This window comes from Eucyclogobius newberryi, unplaced genomic scaffold (genome assembly GCF_026437365.1).
Source record: "Eucyclogobius newberryi isolate DKJ021-1_F unplaced genomic scaffold, fEucNew1.0.hap1 SCAF_22, whole genome shotgun sequence".
Taxonomy (NCBI): domain Eukaryota; kingdom Metazoa; phylum Chordata; class Actinopteri; order Gobiiformes; family Gobiidae; genus Eucyclogobius; species Eucyclogobius newberryi.
This window is the reverse complement of record NW_027315857.1, coordinates 11,141,387-11,163,218: the sequence shown is the minus strand read 5'-3', so window position 1 is coordinate 11,163,218 and position 21,832 is coordinate 11,141,387. Positions and strand designations below refer to the sequence as shown.

The following is a 21,832-nucleotide window of genomic DNA, read 5'->3' as shown; positions in this document are numbered from 1 at the left end:
CGCGCCCTCCTCCAGATGGTGCCCTTTAATTGTGTAATGACCACATTCATCCCATATTTCACCACCATCATATGAACTGCACAGGCTTGGCAGCTCCTGTTGCCATATCCAGATAAAAGATGGGCTCTAGAGTGAGATTTGAGTGACACAGCAGCCGCGGGTAGAGAATCCAGGTGGTAAAACAAGATTTACTCCAAACAACAAACACAGGAGCACGCTGAGTCTGCTCCACTCTCAATAACACTGTTCTTACTAGCACAGAGATGGTTCAGACAGTGGGATGTCAATGAGAAGCACACGAAATTACGTCAAATTCTGTAGGCAAATGCTGTGCAGTGTGTGAAATGATAATGGTATTCTGGCCCTGCCCACACTGGTTTGTACATAAGCCACGTTTCAACTGGCCCTGGCTCCCAGACTGGTTTGCTTTAGAGCGCTTTGTTCATGGCAGAATGTCATACTGAGGTCCCGGCTCACAGGGCTCTGCTACATGAGCAACTGACATACCAAAACATCATTTCCGGCAATGTTTCCTTAAGAACTCAAATCTAAATTATACGTTAATTACACTTTTTAATAGGACTGGGCAGCAACTGATCGTATGTTGCGCAAAAACGTCAATAAACAATATATTAGGGCTTCTTTTGATATGCAAATTCAGCTTTTTCTTACCCATGTCTAAATATGTTGTAGAATTTACAGTGTTGTGCTATTTTGACTTGAATATGATTTTCATTGTATCAGGGATCAAAGTATTAACAAATGAAGTCAATATGCTTATTCATCTATATTCAAGGTAGTTATTTTTAGAATTAGAATTGTCTTTAACCTTTTGAGACTTAAATCAAAGGTCTAATCCTGTGGCTGTCCTGTGCATTTGCTGCTTCTTGTACTCATGATCGAGACTGGCAGAGTCCTGATTCAGCCCTGGTAACAGCCCTGGTAACAGCCCTGGTAACAGCCCTGGTAACAGCCAGTGGGTTAGCTAGAGGAAATGTTGTTGTGTCCTTTGGCAAAACACCCCCCCCCCCACATTGCCAAGTAAAGAGCTCTATTTAAATACACTATAATAGTAATAATAAATATAGCCGCAAGCGGCAATGATCGGCCCTCGCCACGCCGCCGCCACGCCGCAAGAGTCCTTTTATTACATCTACTGCTGAATCTGTGACGCTGTCACATCTTCTCCCCTTTGTTTTACCATCAAAAAGCAATTTTATTTTGAATTCTTGGCAAAATGTGCGGCTTTGCCGCACAGACACCGTGACTCTTAGAATAAAAATGTGGATAACTTTTGATGGTTCACCCCTGAAGATGAGTCTCACCAAATTTCAGGTTAATATGTCTAACGCCCTAAGAGGAGTTTGTGAAAGTCTAAAGTGTAAACATGTTCTGGCGATTTCCCCATTGGAATAATATGGAAGGTTTCGGTCATCGTTACGGCAAAGCCATAACAATTATGACATGGGTCTCATTGACTTTTTTGATGGGGATGCCAAAATTGAGTTGTGTGTCAAATTTCATATAATTTCGCAAAACTAAATATTTAACCTCCATATAAAATCTGTAGGGGGCGCTGTGGCTCCAAATTAATTTATTTCACTTCAAGTAGGTTTAGGGCAAAGAGTTTAACAACTGATTCTAATTTGACGCAATTTGGACTTTATCTGCGCAAACGGCAGAAATGTTAAATTTGGGAGATTTCTGAAATTCTTGCTACAGTTTGCGGCTTCGCCGCTCAGAGACCGTGACAGGTATCAATGTAATTTGGATAACTTTTGATGTCCCACTCCTCAGTAGCATTTTCACCAAATTTCAGCTTTTTAGTGCCACCGCCCTGGGAGGAGTTCGTAAAAGTACGACGTTTGGAAAAACTCCGAAGTCATGTTTAGCCATTTTTGAAGCAATATGGCCGACGTTTGGTTGGGCGGACGGCGTTGCCGTAGTAATATTTTTTACTTCTCTTGTCACCATCTACCTCTGCGCCAAATTTCATGATTCTACGATCAGATTTTTTTTGGGTCATTTCCCATCTCTCAATGCATTTTTGGTACATTTGGGGGCGCTGACGCGCCAATTTTTTAAATTTTAGAAAAAGGAAAGAGCCAGAATGTAGAGAGGCACGATTTTTAGAGGTGTGCTAATTTTTGTGACTTTTCGTCAATGTTCACTGGGTGAAAAATAGGGGGGTTGGTCCCGAGAAGAAGAAGAAAGAAAGAAAGAAAGAATAATATTCCGATGCGAAAACAATGTTTCCCAGTTATCAAATATCATAAACTATACATTTTCGGAAAGCGCTCGCGCTTTCCTACCTCATGGTGTGGGTCCCTAGTCACTGACGGGTACTTTCGATAATTTTGAGTGGGCTCCGCCCACTTTGTGTTTTTGGCCCTCTAAACAGTAATAATGTTCAATTTTTGCATTACATGCTTATATGCACGGAACATGCAAGAGATGGGGAACGTATTCGTGAGCTACTTAGCGCAAATGAGTGCTTTATGTAAAGTGCTCGTTTAGTGCGAACTTTTGCACGGGCTTCGCCCGTTTACAACGGTAATGTTCCATTTTCCTACAACTGATTAGTATGCACGGGGCGTGCATGAGTGGAGGAGTGCGTTAGTGAGTGTTTGGAAGTGGGCGAGCGCTTCGCGCTCGATTTCGTGCGCACTACGTGCGCACTTTCGCAGCCGTGCTTCGCACGGCCTTACAAGTCTAATAGGCCTCTCGCCAGCTTGTGGCGCTCGGGCCTAATAATGGTTCAGACCAGATTGCGGCTCACTAAATACATTGTGGGAAGAAATTTATTTATATTAATTTATCTCTGTTTTCATTGTTTTCAAAGTAAACATCACTGACACGTGCAGGACATTCTGCGCATCATGCATAATCCTGCGTGCGCATATTTAATGATCTATAGCATCGCTCTCGTTTAAGATCTTTAGTGGGCCTTTTCTCCATGATTGGATGATGGAGCGTAGACTCTTTTCTGTGGACACAAGTTTGCTGTGTTTGATCTGAAGGAGAGCGCGGCGCTGAGACAGGAGCGGGGCTCGTTCATTCAGGTTTTTGACTGATAGACGTGACCAAATAATGAATTGAGATTAAGTACTTGATGCCCAGCACTACTTTTTAATCATAAGGTCAAATCAGCAATTCACAAAAAGACTTTTAGTAATTCCAAGGTTGTGTAAACAAACTACTTCCGGTTTATTGTCAGCTTTTTGTGCTTTTATTTTGACTTCTCTGTGCTTCAACACCAGTGTTTAATGTCTCTTTTATGTAATGCTGTGGGTTTGTCTGATGTTACAGTACATTAGGAAATATAATACTGGAAATACTGGAAATATAATAGATTATTGACACAAATACTGGTGTAGGTACAAAATCTACTTCGCTCAGGTACGCAATACATCACATTTTGATGATATGACAAAAATTCAAATTGTTTCTTATTATTCTGTACTGTTTTTTGTGATTATTGATCAGTTATTTTAAATAGTTTAAAACTGAAAAAACAGCGTTGAATTTGGCTGATGAATTTACTTTTACTGAATACACGTAGAACTTAACCTTCTGTGATTACGGGTTAATAAGTAACATATGTGCTTTGGATCAATATTTATCCTTTAACATTAACATATCGATCATTGGACATGTCCACTAATAATACATAATAATGCTTATAACAAACATTGAGCCTAGTTTGGTTGACTTTCCCAATCGTACAATCAAATGTGTCTAAAATATATACTTCTACAACCAATTCCGAGCCGCTACCAATTCCTAGCTTCTTGAAAAGTCGTACGCACACAAAGAATGCAAAGTGTCTGCTGAATAATGTATTGCAAATCCATATATATGAAAATACACATGCACAGTGCGATATGCGCCGGCCCATCTCCTCTGCTGCTGAATCCTGTTTTGGATATTGCCTCCTGTGTGCACCTCATTGCCGTCACTTGCATTCCATTGTGGCGTCTGCGTTAAAGGGAGCGGAGAGTGCCGAGCCAGTTATATATTATAAATAGGCAGAATATTGTGTGCCATACAGCGTGATGGATTTGGAGTCATCATATTGAAGGTCTATTTCTCAGCCGTAAATGCACAGCAAGCATAAAGCAAGCATTTCTAATCATGTGCAGCGACAACACAGAGACTCCACCACTGACACTCCGCCAGAGAGACTCCACCACTGACACTCCGCCAGAGAGACTCCACCACTGACACTCCGCCAGAGAGACTCCACCACTGACACTCCACCAGAGAGACTCCACCACTGTCACTCCGCCAGAGAGACTCCACCACTGACACTCCGCCAGAGAGACTCCACCACTGACACTCCGCCAGAGAGACTCCACCACTGACACTCCGCCAGAGAGACTCCACCACTGACACTCCACCACTGACACTCCGCCAGAGAGACTCCACCACTGACACTCCACCACTGACACTCCGCCACTGACACTCCGCCAGAGAGACTCCACCACTGACACTCCACCACTGACACTCCGCCAGAGAGACTCCACCACTGAAACTCCACCACTGACACTCCACCAGAGAGACTCCGCCACTGACACTCCGCCAGAGAGACTCCACCACTGACACTCCGCCAGAGAGACTCCACCACTGACACTCCGCCAGAGACACTCCACCAGAGACTCCACCACTGACACTTCACCACTGACACTCCACCACTGACACTCCGCCAGAGAGACTCCACCACTGACACTCCGCCAGAGAGACTCCACCACTGACACTCCACCACTGACACTCCACCAGAGACTCCACCACTGACACTTCACCACTGACACTCCACCACTGACACTCCGCCAGAGAGACTCCACCACTGACACTCCACCACAGACACTCCACCACAGACACTCCACCAGAGACTCCACCACTGACACTCCACCACTGACACTCCACCACTGACACTCCGCCAGAGAGACTCCACCACTGACACTCCACCACTGACACTCCACCAGAGACTCCACCACAGACACTCCACCACTGACACTCCACCAGAGACTCGACCACTGACACTCCACCACTGACACTCCGCCAGAGAGACTCCACCACTGACACTCCACCACAGACACTCCACCAGAGACTCCACCACTGACACTCCACCACTGACACTCCACCACTGACACTCCGCCAGAGACTCGACCACTGACACTCCACCACTGACACTCCGCCAGAGAGACTCCACCACTGACACTCCACCACAGACACTCCACCAGAGACTCCACCACTGACACTCCACCACTGACACTCCACCACTGACACTCCGCCAGAGAGACTCCACCACTGACACTCCACCACTGACACTCCACCAGAGACTCCACCACAGACACTCCACCACTGACACTCCACCACTGACACTCCACCACTGACACTCCACCACTGACACTCCACCACAGACACTCCACCACAGACACTCCACCACTGACACTCCACCACTGACACTCCACCACTGACACTCCACCACTGACACTCCACCACTGACACTCCGCCAGAGAGACTCCACCACTGACACTCCACCACTGACACTCCACCACAGACACTCCACCAGAGACTCCACCACAGACACTCCACCACTGACACTCCACCAGAGACTCGACCACTGACACTCCACCACTGACACTCCGCCAGAGAGACTCCACCACTGACACTCCACCACAGACACTCCACCACAGACACTCCACCAGAGACTCCACCACTGACACTCCACCACTGACACTCCACCACTGACACTCCGCCAGAGAGACTCCACCACTGACACTCCACCACTGACACTCCACCAGAGACTCCACCACAGACACTCCACCACTGACACTCCACCACAGACACTCCACCACTGACACTCCACCACAGACACTCCACCACTGACACTCCACCACTGACACTCCGCCAGAGAGACTCCACCACTGACACTCCACCACTGACACTCCACCACAGACACTCCACCAGAGACTCCACCACAGACACTCCACCACTGACACTCCACCAGAGACTCCACCACTGACACTCCACCACTGACACTCCACCACAGACACTCCACCACTGACACTCCACCAGAGACTCCACCACTGACACTCCACCAGAGACTCCACCACAGACACTCCACCAGAGACTCCACCACTGACTCTCCACCAGAGACTCCACCACTGACACTCCGCCACTGACACTCCGCCACTGACACTCCGCCACTGACACTCCGCCACAGACACTCCGCCACAGACACTCCGCCACAGACACTCCACCACTGACACTCCGCCAGAGACTCCACCACTGACACTCCACCACTGACACTCCACCACAGACACTCCACCACTGACACTCCACCAGAGACTCCACCACTGACACTCCACCAGAGACTCCACCACAGACACTCCGCCACAGACACTCCGCCACAGACACTCCACCACGGACACTCCACCACAGACAGCAGACACTCCACCACGGACACTCCACCACGGACACTCCACCACAGACACTCCACCACAGACACTCCACCACAGACACTGCACCAGAGACTCCACCACTGACACTCCACCAGAGACTCCACCACTGACACTCCGCCACTGACACTCCGCCACAGACACTCCACCACAGACACTCCGCCACAGACACTCCGCCACAGACACTCCACCACGGACACTCCACCACAGACAGCAGACACTCCACCACGGACACTCCACCACGGACACTCCACCACAGACACTCCACCACAGACACTCCACCACAGACTCTCCACCACAGACACTCCACCACAGACACTCCACCACAGACTCTCCACCACAGACTCTCCACCACAGACACTCCACCACGGACACTCCACCACGGACACTCCACCACAGACACTCCACCACAGACACTCCACCACAGACTCTCCACCACAGACACTGCACCAGAGACTCCACCACTGACACTCCACCACAGACACTCCGCCACTGACACTCCGCCACAGACACTCCACCACAGACACTCCACCACAGACACTCCGCCACAGACACTCCACCACGGACACTCCACCACAGACAGCAGACACTCCACCACGGACACTCCACCACGGACACTCCACCACAGACACTCCACCACAGACACTCCACCACAGACACTCCACCACAGACACTCCACCACAGACTCTCCACCACAGACACTCCACCACAGACACTCCACCACAGACTCTCCACCACAGACACTCCACCACAGACACTCCACCACAGACTCTCCACCACAGACACTCCACCACAGACACTCCACCACAGACTCTCCACCACAGACTCTCCACCACAGACTCTCCACCACAGACACTCCACCACAGACACTCCACCACGGACTCTCCACCACGGACACTCCACCACGGACACTCCACCACGGACACTCCACCACAGACACTCCACCACAGACTCTCCACCACAGACACTGCACCACAGACACTCCACCACTGACGACAGATTCACACACTCTAGGAAATAAATAAACTAGAGGAAGAATAATAACATATGGCGGTATGATGGAACGTGTGTTTATTCAAGATAAAGATGTCATTCTGATCATGAAAGTGCATGAAAGAATTTGAATCTGTATATTTTAGTGGGTTAGGGCACTAACCCTGCAATTTACAACATCTTTGACATGGAAACGGAGGGATAATAATAGCCTGCTTTTTGACAGGGTTATCAAATATGTAAAGGAAACATGAATTAGCAATTTAGGGCAAAAAATGTGTTTGTGTTCAAAAAAGAAAGAGAACCTGATAACACCTCAAACAAGTAAAATTAATGTTTAAAGCGTTAGAAAAGTGTGTCAGGTGTGTGTAAATTGTCTGTGCATATTTGATGGAATTATTACCGGTAATACATTTTTTCTTCACAAACTGCCACTTGACTGTAAAACTGATAAATATTTAGCACAGGAACTATCCCACCAAACAAAGTCATAATTAGAAAACAAGAGACAAATGAAAATAAAACCATGAAGGAAATCGTGGATAGGAACGTTGACTGTGACTAATTTATTCATCTTCTTCTTATTCCATTAATGATCTGGAGAAGTGGAGCTTGTCTTTGTAACTATGGGCCTTAGGCAGGAGGCACCATCTGCTGTAGATTACCCATAAACCCCTGTGCTGGGTGCGTGCGAGTGTGTGCAGTGCATTGTTAACCACAGTCTTTTCTCCCCGTGTTTGTTTGTTTTTGCCACAGGTGTGTCGAGACCGCCGCTGCCAAAACGCCTCCTTCACCGAGCTAGAGACCTGCATCGCCCGCTGTCACGGCAACGGGGTAGGCACGCGCTCCTAGCTCCCGGGCACCAGCGCCTAATGTCATTGTCACAATGTGTCCTTGGGCAAAGGTAGCTCCACTGTCACCGGTCTGCCGTAAAGCGCAGCCAAAGAGAAGGTGGAATACAAAAGCAAGTGGAGTGATGAAGTATTTATTGTAGCGGTACAAGCATGCCCGCGGCTGATAAGGCAGCACCATACATAGTTTATGAGGCTAACAGAGAGCGCACTGTTCAGGCCCATAACACTTGTTAGGAGATTAGAGATTAAGATTATTTATCAATGGATGTGGATTTGACCTCCGTAGTCACAGCGCCGAATCTATTCATATTGTCTCATCGCTCCATAAAACATGACCCGGGTTTACGTACTTATTCTGCTTCAATTTCGACTCAGAATCGCATTGTGAGCAGAGCTGGAAGGGCAATAGAATAGAATAGATTTTAAAAACTACAGCACCATAGCCACGTTTATTCATTTCATTTTAAAAATTTGATCAAATTCGTATAATTTTGTTTTATTTGTAGCTAATTTGAAAAGGAGGTTTTTCCACACCAGTCCTTTTATATACATATTTTTAAAAAAGCATCATGGGACTCTTGTTTATGCCAACAATCTCTTACTGAATAGCCACTATAACTGCTGTTTTACGGCGGCAGGACCTTTTCCACTTCAATATTTCTACTCGTAAGCTTGTATTGTGAAGTTAACATGTGGGGTTTGGTATTGAAATCCACTGCTAAACTAGTGACAAAGTGCTCTGACACTTTATTCGAGACAGATGTTTTCCCCAAGAGTGTAGTCGCAGCAGCCTCGGGAGCCGATCCAATTCTACACAAATCACTCCTCCCTCTTTGTTTTCACGCAGACGCAAAAGGCCCTTATTTTGCTCCTTTACGATCGGCTCAGTAATATGTAAAGCTGAACGTCTGTGCCGGGCTGTTGAGAGAATCCGCCGTGTAACACAATTGGCAGTTGGCGTTAATGTCCACGGAAATAGCTTTTTGATAGCTGAGGGCCGGGGCCGCGCTGACAGATGATATTTCTGATGCGAGCAGCGTGCGAGGTGAGGAAATTAAACCAGAATTTATTTTTTTTCTTAAGGTTTTAGGTCTGACAGCTCCTCCCTCGGCCCCTTGACTTGTTTTTGTGAGACGGGGCTATTTCAGTTTGAGCAAATGTAAGCAGGTCAGGCCAAATGAAATGGAGTTCTATTTTCAGGCGCTGGTACTCCCAACTTAACGTTAACAGTTCTAAAGATTCACCACATAACTTTTCTGTTGAGGGGTATTTTATGGCTCAAACATGTATCTTGACAAACATGCATTCTTACTGTCAGCAGTCGCCTCTCCACAGATCTGACCTTTCCCCGATGTCTGCTTGTCTCCATGGAAATAAAATATAATGCCATACCATTGTAGGTGGGAAATATATTGAAATTTAGATATTTTGACGATATGCAGAATTGTATTATTTAATTCATTTTTTTTTTGAGTAATTGATGAAGGATAATTTTAATAATGTTTAATTTTATTGTAATATACATGAAGAATTTAAACTTTAAAAATTTAAAAGAAGAAAAATATAAATAGGGTAAGCTTGAATGTATAATATTGAGTATGTCATTTATAGTTTAAAAAAGAAAAAAAATGACAAAATATGCTGATTAAAAAACCCTAATGAAAAAAGTAATAGGTGATATTCCCACACTTTTTACAGACATTTCAGTCATCTGATTATCAAACCTCAACTAATGAACGACATGTTTTAACACTGATAATGTAATGATGTCAATATCACCCGCCCATACGTATTTTTCTCAAGAGTAATAAAATAACAGCTGATGCACACTGTCATCCTTGATCCTCGGTGAAAGAAGTAAATATAAGTTTACTTGTTTATTTACCTCTGGACTTCATTAAATTTTCCCCAAACTTGTGATGCACAAATCAGCATTTAAACATGATTAATATCTCCAGACGCCAGCTGTAATCCTCCTCTTGAAATCAAGAGTGAAACTGTTGCCATGCTCCAATTACATCCAAATGTAATTATGCTATCAGTGATTAACATATCTATTAAGCCTGTTAGCACAGTCGACTTGAAGGGCAAGACTTTTTTTTTATAGATTCTTATCCCACAGCTTAAACTTTGTATTTATAAAAACCTTTTGTTTTTTTACTATTTGGAGCACGCGTTTTGAAGTTCATCAGCTCACACGGAAGCAAGCAGTCATCTGATTGTTCATTTTAAAGGGTTCTTTTTTTCAGACCAGACATTGTTTTTCATGGCTGACCGTTACGATTGTTCACTCGCAGTCTTCATCAGCTGATCTTTTAGCGCAGTCTTCACAGGCAGAGGAAGGACCACAGCGCCATCTGTAGTCACAGTCTCCCAGGGGTGTGAGAGTGAAAAAGAGAAGACACATTATGGACCAGATTAAGGAGGCAATTTGGATACAGAAACGAGCCCTCTGGATTTTCAACCAGGACGAGGGGGCCTTTTTACTCTCTCACACCCGGGATACTGTCCTGAACAAGTGGGACTGCAGATGGCGCCAAAACCCGGGTAAATCAGCCGACAAGATGCGACACGGCGACATCACGTGACACTCTGAAGAAGTAAACACTGGTCTGAAAAAATAACCTTGTAAAATAAATACAGTAGTCATAGATACATTTTAGAGTTACAATTATTGTGAGAAAAAAACATCACTATTATTGACACAAACTGGTGAAATGTATTTATTTTTCCATTAAAATGTAAAGTTATTGTGATACAAACGGACAAATAAAAAGCACTAAACAACACTTAATTTTGCTTCGTTATTATTTTTTAGGTCTTAAATTATATTGTGACCTGAATAATCAATTAACCAAATAGTATAGACATCCATAGTGAGGGTGAGTGATAGTAGTGGTTGAAAATGACACTAACATTACATTTATGTGTGTTTAGGTGTGCAACAGTAATGGAAACTGCCACTGTAATCGAGGATGGGCGCCACCATTTTGTGAGAAGCCAGGGCTGGGAGGGAGCGTGGACAGTGGGCCGGTCCAATACAACAGTAAGTTATACTGTATACACAGAAATATGTACTTCTACACTAAACTGATGGACAGAAATACTGACCGTGTGTGTAGTAAACGAGAGAAAGAGCTCATTAGATTTAGCTTAACCCTCAAATGTAATGAGTTCGGACAATAATTAACATTAGCTTTAATAGAGTTTTAACGACTGGACATTTGCCGGGCACTAAAATGCAGCAGCTAATTGAGGTTGTGTCCTAGGAAACAGAACTCACCCCTCCGTACACCTGTCCCCCAAACCACTAACTGCTAAAGGTCATGGTATTTATTATGGATGTTGGGATATGAATAGGGAATACGTTTATTTAAATTTGTCGTTGGTTTGTTTTTAAGAGATGGCATATTTATAATTAGCTTACGCAATAAGGTAAAGCAACTTCACTGACTGAAATAAGGCTGGCAGATCGGTGCGATATTGCAATGTTTTTTCCCCAGGCGTGAACCAGTATTTAGAAATGTATTGAAGTTCCAGAATAACAAGAAATCAGTTAAAATGCCAAGGTGTTACTTAAGAGCAATGTGGGAAGAGTAGAAAGTACGAAGAAGTGGTCCAAGAAATTCAATAAGAGTAAAAAAAAGTACTTGGGAAAACTACTGCTCAAGTGAAATGAGCAGAAACATAACATCGGATTCATAATTTGAAGTAAATGTCATGGGAAGGACAGAACAATAAATGAAGCACAAAATCTGGTATTTTCAAACGAAATACCACAAAAATGACAATTCATACCTGAAAGAGCAGATGTTCAAATCATTTAATACTGTGAACATTTGCAGACTTTCATTGGAAAAATAAACCAAAACTTTGATTCCAGTAAGAGCACTGTTACACTGTACAATATATTACTCATGTAGGACATAAATATTGGTCAATTAATATCAGCGGAGCAGCGTATCTGTAATGATGTCTTATTCTGTGTTCTAAAAGTCCATATTTAGTGACACAATCTCAAGCTGCGACCAGAGTGACCTCCATGTTTGATGAAGCACTGCGTCAGGAGCAATAGATTGTGGATAGATTTGTCCTTCTCTGCTGAACACTGTACACTGTAATGTGAAAGCAGCTGTGTCCCTGGACCTGGTTTACCTGGAAAATACATTCAGTTCCACCGAGAAACTACAGGCCAAGCAGGGCGAGCAATCTGTCCAAACCGGATGATAATGATCTGATTTGATTGTTTACGATGAGACCAGTGCAGATATGACTATAGAGTATGTAGGTGGTGAATTATGGGGCCGTCAGTATTGATGCATGTTCGTGTACAATAAAAGTCTTATGGGATTCTGTGGATTTAATTTGTTTGGGAGAATTGATTGTCGGTCGGTGTAAATAATGAATGCTGTGTATTGAGAGTGTGTGGTGGTTGTGGTTGTGTGCAGGTCAGGTGGGGCTGGTGGTGGGACTGCTCTTCGCTTTCCTGGTGCTGCTGCCCGGAGTCCTCCTGCTCTTCTTCTGCTACAGGGTCAAGAGTTCATTCTACCACAAGTGGCTTTCACAGCGGGGCAAGAGCAAGAGCACCAAGTAAGTCCTGTCCATCGGTCTAAGGAGAGCTACACCATTGTATCGTACACAAGAGTATAACACCAGATCTGTTCTACCCTGAGATGTTGTATTATGTTGGTACTACATCAATTATAACTGGTTTTCTGAACGCGATTGAAACTTAGTGCAACTCTTTGCTTATTTCAGAAATTTATGTCAGAAAACCAACACAGTTTGGAGCTGAACTTGACAACTTGTTACTGTGAGAGGAGTATGATATAACATTCATAGTCAAAACGAGGAGTTAAACAGTATGTGAGATTTAGATAAATAATATAATATCAAGTTCATAACCAGCATCTGTGTCTCCAGATATGAGGATAACATGTTCAAATCAAATAACACTCTGACAAGTCTAAAAAACATTGGACATGACGGACATGACAGGCTGTTGATGTTTTCACTTGGTGTTTGGGTTCTCAAGACACATTTTTGAATCGGCGCAGAATGAGTCTCACGAGTCTTATTTGCGTTGCCAGTTTCAAAGCTGAAATCCACGGTTTAAACCTCTGCTTTGTCCTGGCTCTGATCTCAACGCTCCTGCACCAATCATGAATCAGGGCTAGTTTGGCCTCTGCAGCTCATGAGCCTGGACTTCTGGAGGTGCAGGAGCTAAACATGAGCCATGGTCTGTGCATAAAAAGAGAAACACTTTCGATCAGGTTTAGGCTCTGGACACGGGCTCATTTTTAAAACAGTAAGAGTGTAGGTTACATACTGTTCCTTTCAAAACTAATTTAGCATCGGTTTAACTCCGTTTACATTCTTTGCTTTGGGCTGGCACAAAACATAAAACAATTTCCATCCATCCATTAAGTCAGAGCAAACCTAAAGTGAAGCAAACTATTTCAGTTTTATGGTATTGACAGCGTGCGTAAACCATCTCCATCACGTCCACAGCCATGCGCGTCCCCATAAAGCTGTGCGCCTCCTTTACAACCACTGTCATATCCCTCACGCTCGGCGACAGCTCTCATAACAGCCGCCTCTTTCCTCTGATTTACCGGACAGATATCAGAGCTCCTCCAACACGCCTGACCCCAACAACAGAGAGGCTAAACACGGCTGAATCTCACTCTAACTGCAGAAATAAACCAGCCACAATACAAGAATCTGATATAGCTACAACATCAGGGAAAAAAAAAAAACACATCTGAGCTGGTCTGACAGCAGGAGGCCGGGGTGTGTTGCAGTTCAGGGCGAGGACAGCAGGGGGTTCTGCTGATTAAAGGAGGATCCAGGCACATATGTATTGACTGCAGCTGCCGAGTCAGTTGAAGCAGGATATTCAGAATCCAGAATGTTTGCACACAGAGCCACGCAGGGCTGTGCTGCTCAAACTACAAGAATTAAATCATCTATTAAATCATACATTTGTTCTGCGAAAAATATTCAGTGGTGGAAAGTAATGGAGTCCAAAAGTAAAACTACAATACTTAAGTAAAATATTTAGATATCTCTTTACTTTAGTACATTTTACTGTGGATATTTTTTTACTTTTACTTCACTACATTTGAGAGCAGGAATCAGTGTTTTCTACTCAACTACATTTTTGAAAAGTAGAAAGTACTTTTCATGAGGTTTGAGGGATTTTGAGAGCATTCATAGTTTTGAGTTCAGGTCCTACAAGTCCAACACAAATATACATTTAAAAGTCACATTAAACAGTGAGAAATTCTGAAAATAAATAACCCCAATTCTTTATCACAAATCTGCACGAAACACATGTGCTTTTTACTCTAAAAGTAACAACTTTTATGTGATACTTGAATAAATGGTTTGCTCTTATACCTGTACTTTTACAGTGTTGGAAGTATTCAACTGAAAATATAAACTACCAAAACAAATGACCTCATTAATCCTGTGCTGAACGTGCATGTACAAATGGCAGTGTCTTGATTGTTTTGTGTCTTTTCTGTGTCTCAGGAGCGACATGTCAGTGGAGAAGGGGAAGAACGGACATCTGAACCCCGCCTTTCACCTCAAAGTGGTGGGACCTATCAACAAGGCCAGCGCTCACAAGGGGGTGCGTTACACATCACTCCTTACTGCTTTACAACTCCTTCCCTTGTAAATACACCGCGTAAAATAGACCCTTTAAAATGTTTACATTGTTTCCATTTTCAAGCTTTCAAAGGATCTCTGTGGACAAGTCAATACCAAAGCTGTAGCACTTGTTCACTTGTTCCGGGTCAAGCAATGGTCAGTCTGGTGGCAGCTGTACATGCGATGTGACTGGAAAAACAGGTGCTTTGTATTCCGGAGAGCGCGTTGGAGCCGTAACAAGTGTGCGGGGACAGAACGCCGGGCTGAGTGAATGAGAGGCGGCCCGAAAGGCATTTAGTACAAAACGGACTGGCCGCGTCGGCTTGACCTGCATATTCAATGGGCCCCTTCACAGCTTGTTACAGTGTTTGACCACTTTAGCGCCGCTCTCCTCCCACTTTCATCATCTGCAGGGGTTGTTTTTAGATACTTTTTTACATTAGGATACATTTGTCATGGAGCTGTGCGAGTGCAGAATGGGGGATCGGAACACCAGCGTAAGAAAGAGCAGATTTCATTTGGATAATGCATGCACCACTCCAGATTTAATCACACATGTTTTAATAAGCTCAAAAGGCTTAAGTAATGGAGCTGTCACGCCTCCTCGTTTTTAAATAAAGAAGCACTAAACCACGCCCACCGTAATTACCTTCGGCAAAGTGGAGTTAAGTGAACAACATTCCTTCTGACAGTTTTTCTATTCAGCATTTTAGAGAAAAAGAACAATACAAATGAAGAATAATCTGACCAGCAATGAATAATTAGGAGTAAAATATTTGTAAAATTGACTTGCCATTCATCAAAATAAAGAAAACAATGGAAGTTACGCAGCTGATGAAAAACAAGAGTTAAAATGTCAAAAGCTTATTCTGGTGTACTTTGCCTATGATTGACGACTTTGGAAATTGCATTAGGACAAGTGTCAAATGAGTAATAGTCTTTTGATTCACTCCAGACTCTTGGATTGGTTTTCAAACGGCACATGCCAGAAAAAAAGGTGAATGAGAACAGGCCTTGTCGGTATTTCTTATTCCATTTTGGCAAAGACCGGTTTTATTCTGACGTTGGCAGAGAGACGAGATGAAATATTTGGATTTTTTTTAAATAGGCCATAGAGTGATTAAAAAGTTTTCTCTTAAAGATTTATTGGAAAGACCTTGAGATTGTTTGCTTCCTGTGTTCAAACTGAGATAAGTAATGGGTTCACTGTAACATAATGATCTTCTAATTAAAAAGGATTGTTAATGGTAATTTTTGTAATAAACCTCATTTTTTTTCTAATTAAGTATCAGCTCAGAGCACAGTGGGATTTTTATTAGCTAAATAAATGATAGGGGTTAAAGCCTAAACTCGCTCAAAATTAAAAAGTGTTCAAAATAAACTAGTCATCTAAATGAGGTGGAAAACCTGAAGTAGTCGGACACCACTGATTCTTCACATTTCTCCACCTTGTTACAGCTGCCTCACACCAGTAAAGAGCTGTTGCCTCTGCGACCGGGCCCCGTCTCCAATGGCAACCAGCCTGTGAACATCGTGCGTCCCCTGAGGCCTGCCCCGTCGCCCCAGGGAGCGGCCCGGGACGCCAAGGCTGTGCGGCCGCCTCTGCCAGTGGGCAAACCTCCTGCAGCGCCGCACAAGAGCCCTGCCACACCACAGAGACTCAGCCCACCCAAGAAACCTCTGCCCCTCAACCCCACCAGGTCTCCACTGGTAAGAACTCACTCAGGACACACAGGAGGGAATATGGAGAGGTGATTATAGTACGGAGAATAAAAGCATTGATACAGTACGTTTCTGTATCAACATGTGCCATAAAAGAAGGTTCAAGATGGAGGAGGAATGTAAATATCACTAGGACTTCAAATCTATCTGTTCTAAGATGTTAACTCTCCATTTATTAACTAAATTCAAATCAAGAATAAGATTGGAATGGAAATATAATGTGAGCAGGGCCTGTCTGTACTTTAAAGTCAGTTCAGGCAAAACAAAACATATGAACACACAAAAAAATAGTCCCCACAGAAAAAAGAGGCTCTTTTGGTAGGAGCGCCTTTAGCTTTGATTACAGCACATATTCACTGTGGCATAGTTCCAATAAGCTTCTGCAATATTCCACTGTGTCATTATTTTCCACCAAATGATCTTGTATTGATGGAGAGAGTAACTTCTGCACAAAGCCTTCTCCAGCTCGTCCCAAACACTCTCACTGGGGTCACATCTGTATCAGTTTAGCTTCTTCTTAAATGTCTTTTCTGCTTGATGTCAGTGATTTGATCCTTCTCAAACACTGACATCTTTTCCACAGGATTTGTCTTTCCACATGGTTGTTTCAGAAATAAGAAGCCCCTCACTGTGAACAGAACATATTAATAACAAGAGGGTCAAAAAGCCCCGCCCTTAAGACAGCTTTCTTTATGATTAATTACAGCGCTCCACAGTGGACTGAGACACTTTAAATGTCTTTGACTTGCCACATATACGCTGATAAGCCTCAGCCAAGCTTTTCAGCGCTTACATTTTTCAAGTCCATGGAAAGAATGAATGAGAATGTTACTTCTGAAACCAGAAATCCTGCTCCATTGATCCGTGACTTGTATGTAATTTGAATTCAAACTGTCTTGAAAAGGAAGTTTGCAGCAAAGCCCGAGTTAAATATACGTTAAGCCTTTAAGTATGATTCTGTTATTTATGTCACAGCGACGTCTCAGTTTGATCCGAGAGAACGTGTTTGACTTCTCCTGTGTTTGTGGAGATGAGTGAGCCTGTTGCCATGTTTCTGTGTCTGCGCTGTCAGCCTGAATCACACTTTGATAGACTCGTTCAACTCCTCAATAGCTTTTCATCCATTTCAAACACGTCGGAGGTTTTTTTTCTTATCATCGCACCTCGCTTCTGCAAAGTGTCACAGCACAACTCTGAGGTTATGAGCTGTCACATTTTCATCTTTCACATGCACAAAACTTGACACATCTGCAGCGCTTTCTGAGATTGGAATGGACAATGACAAGAGGACTAGGAAAGCTTCTCGCATTTAGAGGGAAAGTTCGACCAGAGTTTGTCAATTTAACATTGTGCTAAAAAAAAGCAAGTTACCCACATAGAAGGCTTTATTTTCTATCCTTTTGCTGGACTTGTTGGCTTCATTAGATCCACAAAGCTTAATTTTACACAGTTTTGTTGGAATCGTGCAGAATAAGGAACATTTACCTCAGAAGTGTCACATTTTACCGGCTCACATCCAGTTGAAATATGAGTTGGTATAAGTTGGATTTCTCGGAGGGTAAAACGCAGCTTTGATGGTCCTCTTTGATTTCCCAGGTTGCAGTGGGAGCGGTTATATTTTGGGGAGCTAAGTAAAAACAGCTGGCACCTGCAGTGTAACCAAATGACTGGAGTGAGTTCAGTAAGGAGTCACTCTCAAAGACTGCAATCACATATTACAATGGGGTGTAATCAGCGCAGGCCTCTCTGTAATAAGCACGTCGTCTATTATGTCTCCTAAAGAAGGACGCCGCTGGAGGATTTGCACTCCACTCGATAGATTCAAATTACCACAGCGTTTTTGTCTCTTTGGAAGTCAAAAGAAAATGGGCCAACATTATTTCAATGTCTTCCTGAATCCACTAGGAAGCTTTCATAAGATTTTTGTTTCTTGTGCTATTTGTCTGAACCTTCTGCTGAACTAAATATTCAGAATAACTACAGCTGATCTGGCTCGGGTCAATATGTGCTGCTGACCGTGTCCAGCTAAAAGTGCAATACGGAACCTTTCTGGTGAGAAGCTGCTCAAGTCGCCAGGTTCTTCAAGGTGATTTGGATAAAGGCAAGATAGATCATTTTAATGCTATATTGTGGAATATTACAAGAGAAGCAATATCAGATGGTGCTCCCTCCACCAGAGGTTACACAATACAGCTTTAACCAGGATCTATTACTAAAATAGGGGGGGAAATGATTTACAGTCAAAAGGTGGTTCTTTGATCCTTTGGCCAAACTTGATCAAACATAACCTCATGGTACAGGATTGTCTTTGTGTTCAATCATTGTTATATTTCAAAGGACCATATACAGTTCCTGTGGAATAACATTTATTTGGCTGCACTGAAACTAAAGAATCACATAGTATGAATTTGACACTGCTGCTGATGAAAAATGTTTTTAGATCCAGGAGCTTTTCATTTGATAAAAGTTCGATACTATTGATATTGCCATCTCACACAATATTACCAATAATGACAAACTGGCAAAACCCTGTTCCAATCTAACTTGTCTCCTGTGTCATCTGCAGTTGGCGCACTCAGCCTTCCCCCCTCAGAGGCCACTCCCCCTGAGCCCGGCGCGGGGGGCCTCACCCACAGTGAAGCTCAGACCCTCCCCAGGACTGAAAGTCATGATGCCTCCTGCTGTGGGGCCCAAACCTGTGGGCAAAGTCACAGCCATCCCCCCTCTCCGAGTACTACTCAGGTACTGCACTCAATCACCACTCATGACTGGGGGGAAAGTGAGCCAGTACAGTCCAGAACTGCATACCCCTAGATAATTTATCAAAACACATGAAAACTGTCCGTGTGTATGTAACGAGCTAAATTAGTGCTTTATGCACATAATCCCAGATTAATAATAGTACTTAAAGGTGGTATGGACGATTTTTTTCAGCAAATTCTTTTTCATATTTCCTCGTGGCGTGGATAAATCATTTGTCCTGCCACGTATCAATCATAAAACGCACCTACCGCTCACCTAAGCGCATGTATCTATCATAATATAGTTCCCTCAGTGTATGGGGCAAAATGAAGACTGAGAAAGACAGTTCGAGCTGACGCAGAAGTGGACAGAAATCTACGGGAGACGAGCGATGTGATGCGCTCTGTTGCGCTAATAAACAAACGCACGTGTGTGTTGTATCAGTCCGCACGGGGGAGTGCGCATGCGCACTTCCACCTGCGTTCTCAAATCGCCGAAAAATCGTCCATACCGCCTTTAAAATTGGAGGAGTAAAAATTAAAGGCCAGAGTTTGTCAAAGCACATTTTTTAGTCAAGAGTTGACTGTAAATGTTCATTATGCCTCGTTAAACCTATGAGCTAAACATGATGAATACAGGACTGTGTTCATAAGCACAGAATGAAGGTCTGAATGTTAGAAACTGTCTGCTGTTGAGGACCCTAACTTTAACATACCGGTAGTTTAATATTGGGCCTACAGGTTTAATGATTTTAAACGATAACATTTAACAGACGTAAACAAAAATGTAATGATACCGGGGGAAAAAAAGAGACTACTTTCACTTTTACTCGGTTCATGGCAGCACTAGTTCTGCAGAAAGTTGCCTGGTTTTGCCACACATGTCATCTGAATATTGTAGCTTCTTTTACATGGAAATGACTTGATTCATCTCTACTTGGAAATCTAGTCATTCTTCTCTTCAAAAATGACTGTTTAGCTGTGAACTGCTTGACTTACAATCTGTCTCTCCCCTTTTTTTTCTTCGTGTCCTTATTAGACCGGTCCCAGGTGCCAAACCAAACACAGCCTCATCTCCGCCACGAAAATGACCTTCTGCTCCCCCCGCCTCCACTCAGAGCGGGGCCGCGCAGCTCACAGCCTATTTGCACTAAAGAGACTTTGGCTGGGCGAGCACGGAGCAGCGAAGGACAAGCTCAAAGTTAAACCTGGAGACCCGACCACAGGACGTGTCGCAGTCCAGGTGGAAGCCTCAGATCCTGACAGAGTAGGCCTTGAACACACACAACACACCCATGCTTTCTGTTCATTTTAACACTCCCATCAACCCAAAACCTGCACACCAGGAATAATTCTCCGGCTAAGGACGCCATGACCATGAGATGGTTCTGAGGCACAGTTAAGCACTGCTCCTGAGGCACTCGAGGGACAGACTTCAATACAGAGGTCAAATGTCTCTACAGGAACAATTCAATCTTACAAATAGAAATCCCGTCAAGAGGAGAAAAGTTGATTATTAAAACGCCACACAACAAAGCAAGTATTCTCAACTTCTACAGAGGATCATCAAAGACCTAGGGTTATGAATAAGATAAAGCAACAAAAATAAATCATACTAGAAAAATGCTTTTAGACAAAGCATACTCAGCACATGGAGGGGAGATGAAAAAACAGCAACGGTATCAAGAAACTTTGAAAGGATTCTTTAAATGAAACCATTTACTGTCGAGAGCCCAGATGACCGCTCCACCCTGAGTGTTTGATCCCACAGTCCCGGCGCAGCATCCACTTGACGCGGTTCTGCACAGACGCATTGCAGACTGAGAAACCACTGGGGGACAGTCATATTTGCCAAATCAATTTAAATAATTTGTTTTTATATTGTGTTAATGCTGTCTGTATAAAACTGCATTTTGTATCGACTGTTGTATTGTTTACAAATTAATTTCTGATCATAATTTATGTTCTGTGCCAAAGAGCTGTCTCCATACCTGGGTGTGTCCCAAAATGCTTGAAAATGCCATTGTGTTTACCGCAATCCTGTGTTTCGTTTGACACATAATTTATTGTCTGTACTGGGAGGAGAAGAGCCAATCACAGCGCTGTTTACATGGTAGAGGACACACTCGCTCGCTCATGTTGATTTGAATGTCATTTACTGTGCGTTATGACTTTTGAATTGGTACATAAACCTTTTTATACAAAGCGCCTTCCAAGACTCGTGTTTGTTTTCAGCCACATTCCACCTTAAGGCGAGTGTCAAAGTTTAGCCTGAACTGGACGGCAACTAGATTTCACTCTATTGTGGATCCATTCAGTCTGGTCCGGTGAACTGTCCCGGACACTCTACAGAGGATGAAGTGGTTATTCCTGTGGAGGCTCATATCGGCTGGCAAAGGGC

General features: G+C 43.7%; 1 protein-coding gene across 1 annotated transcript in view; it reads left to right on the top strand.

The window, feature by feature from the left end:
- The window catches only part of adam19a (ADAM metallopeptidase domain 19a), a 150,223-nt gene extending 128,583 nt beyond the window's left edge, over nt 1-21,640 (top strand). Inside the window, exons 17-22 of the mRNA XM_072459296.1 lie at nt 8,214-8,291; nt 11,249-11,357; nt 12,760-12,901; nt 14,849-14,948; nt 16,427-16,678; nt 20,471-21,640. Coding sequence (XP_072315397.1) covers nt 8,214-8,291; nt 11,249-11,357; nt 12,760-12,901; nt 14,849-14,948; nt 16,427-16,678; nt 20,471-20,746 — 957 coding nt within the window. The 3' untranslated portion in view covers nt 20,747-21,640. The remainder of the gene's footprint in view (nt 1-8,213; nt 8,292-11,248; nt 11,358-12,759; nt 12,902-14,848; nt 14,949-16,426; nt 16,679-20,470) is intronic.
- The last annotated feature ends 192 nt before the right edge of the window (nt 21,641-21,832 follow it).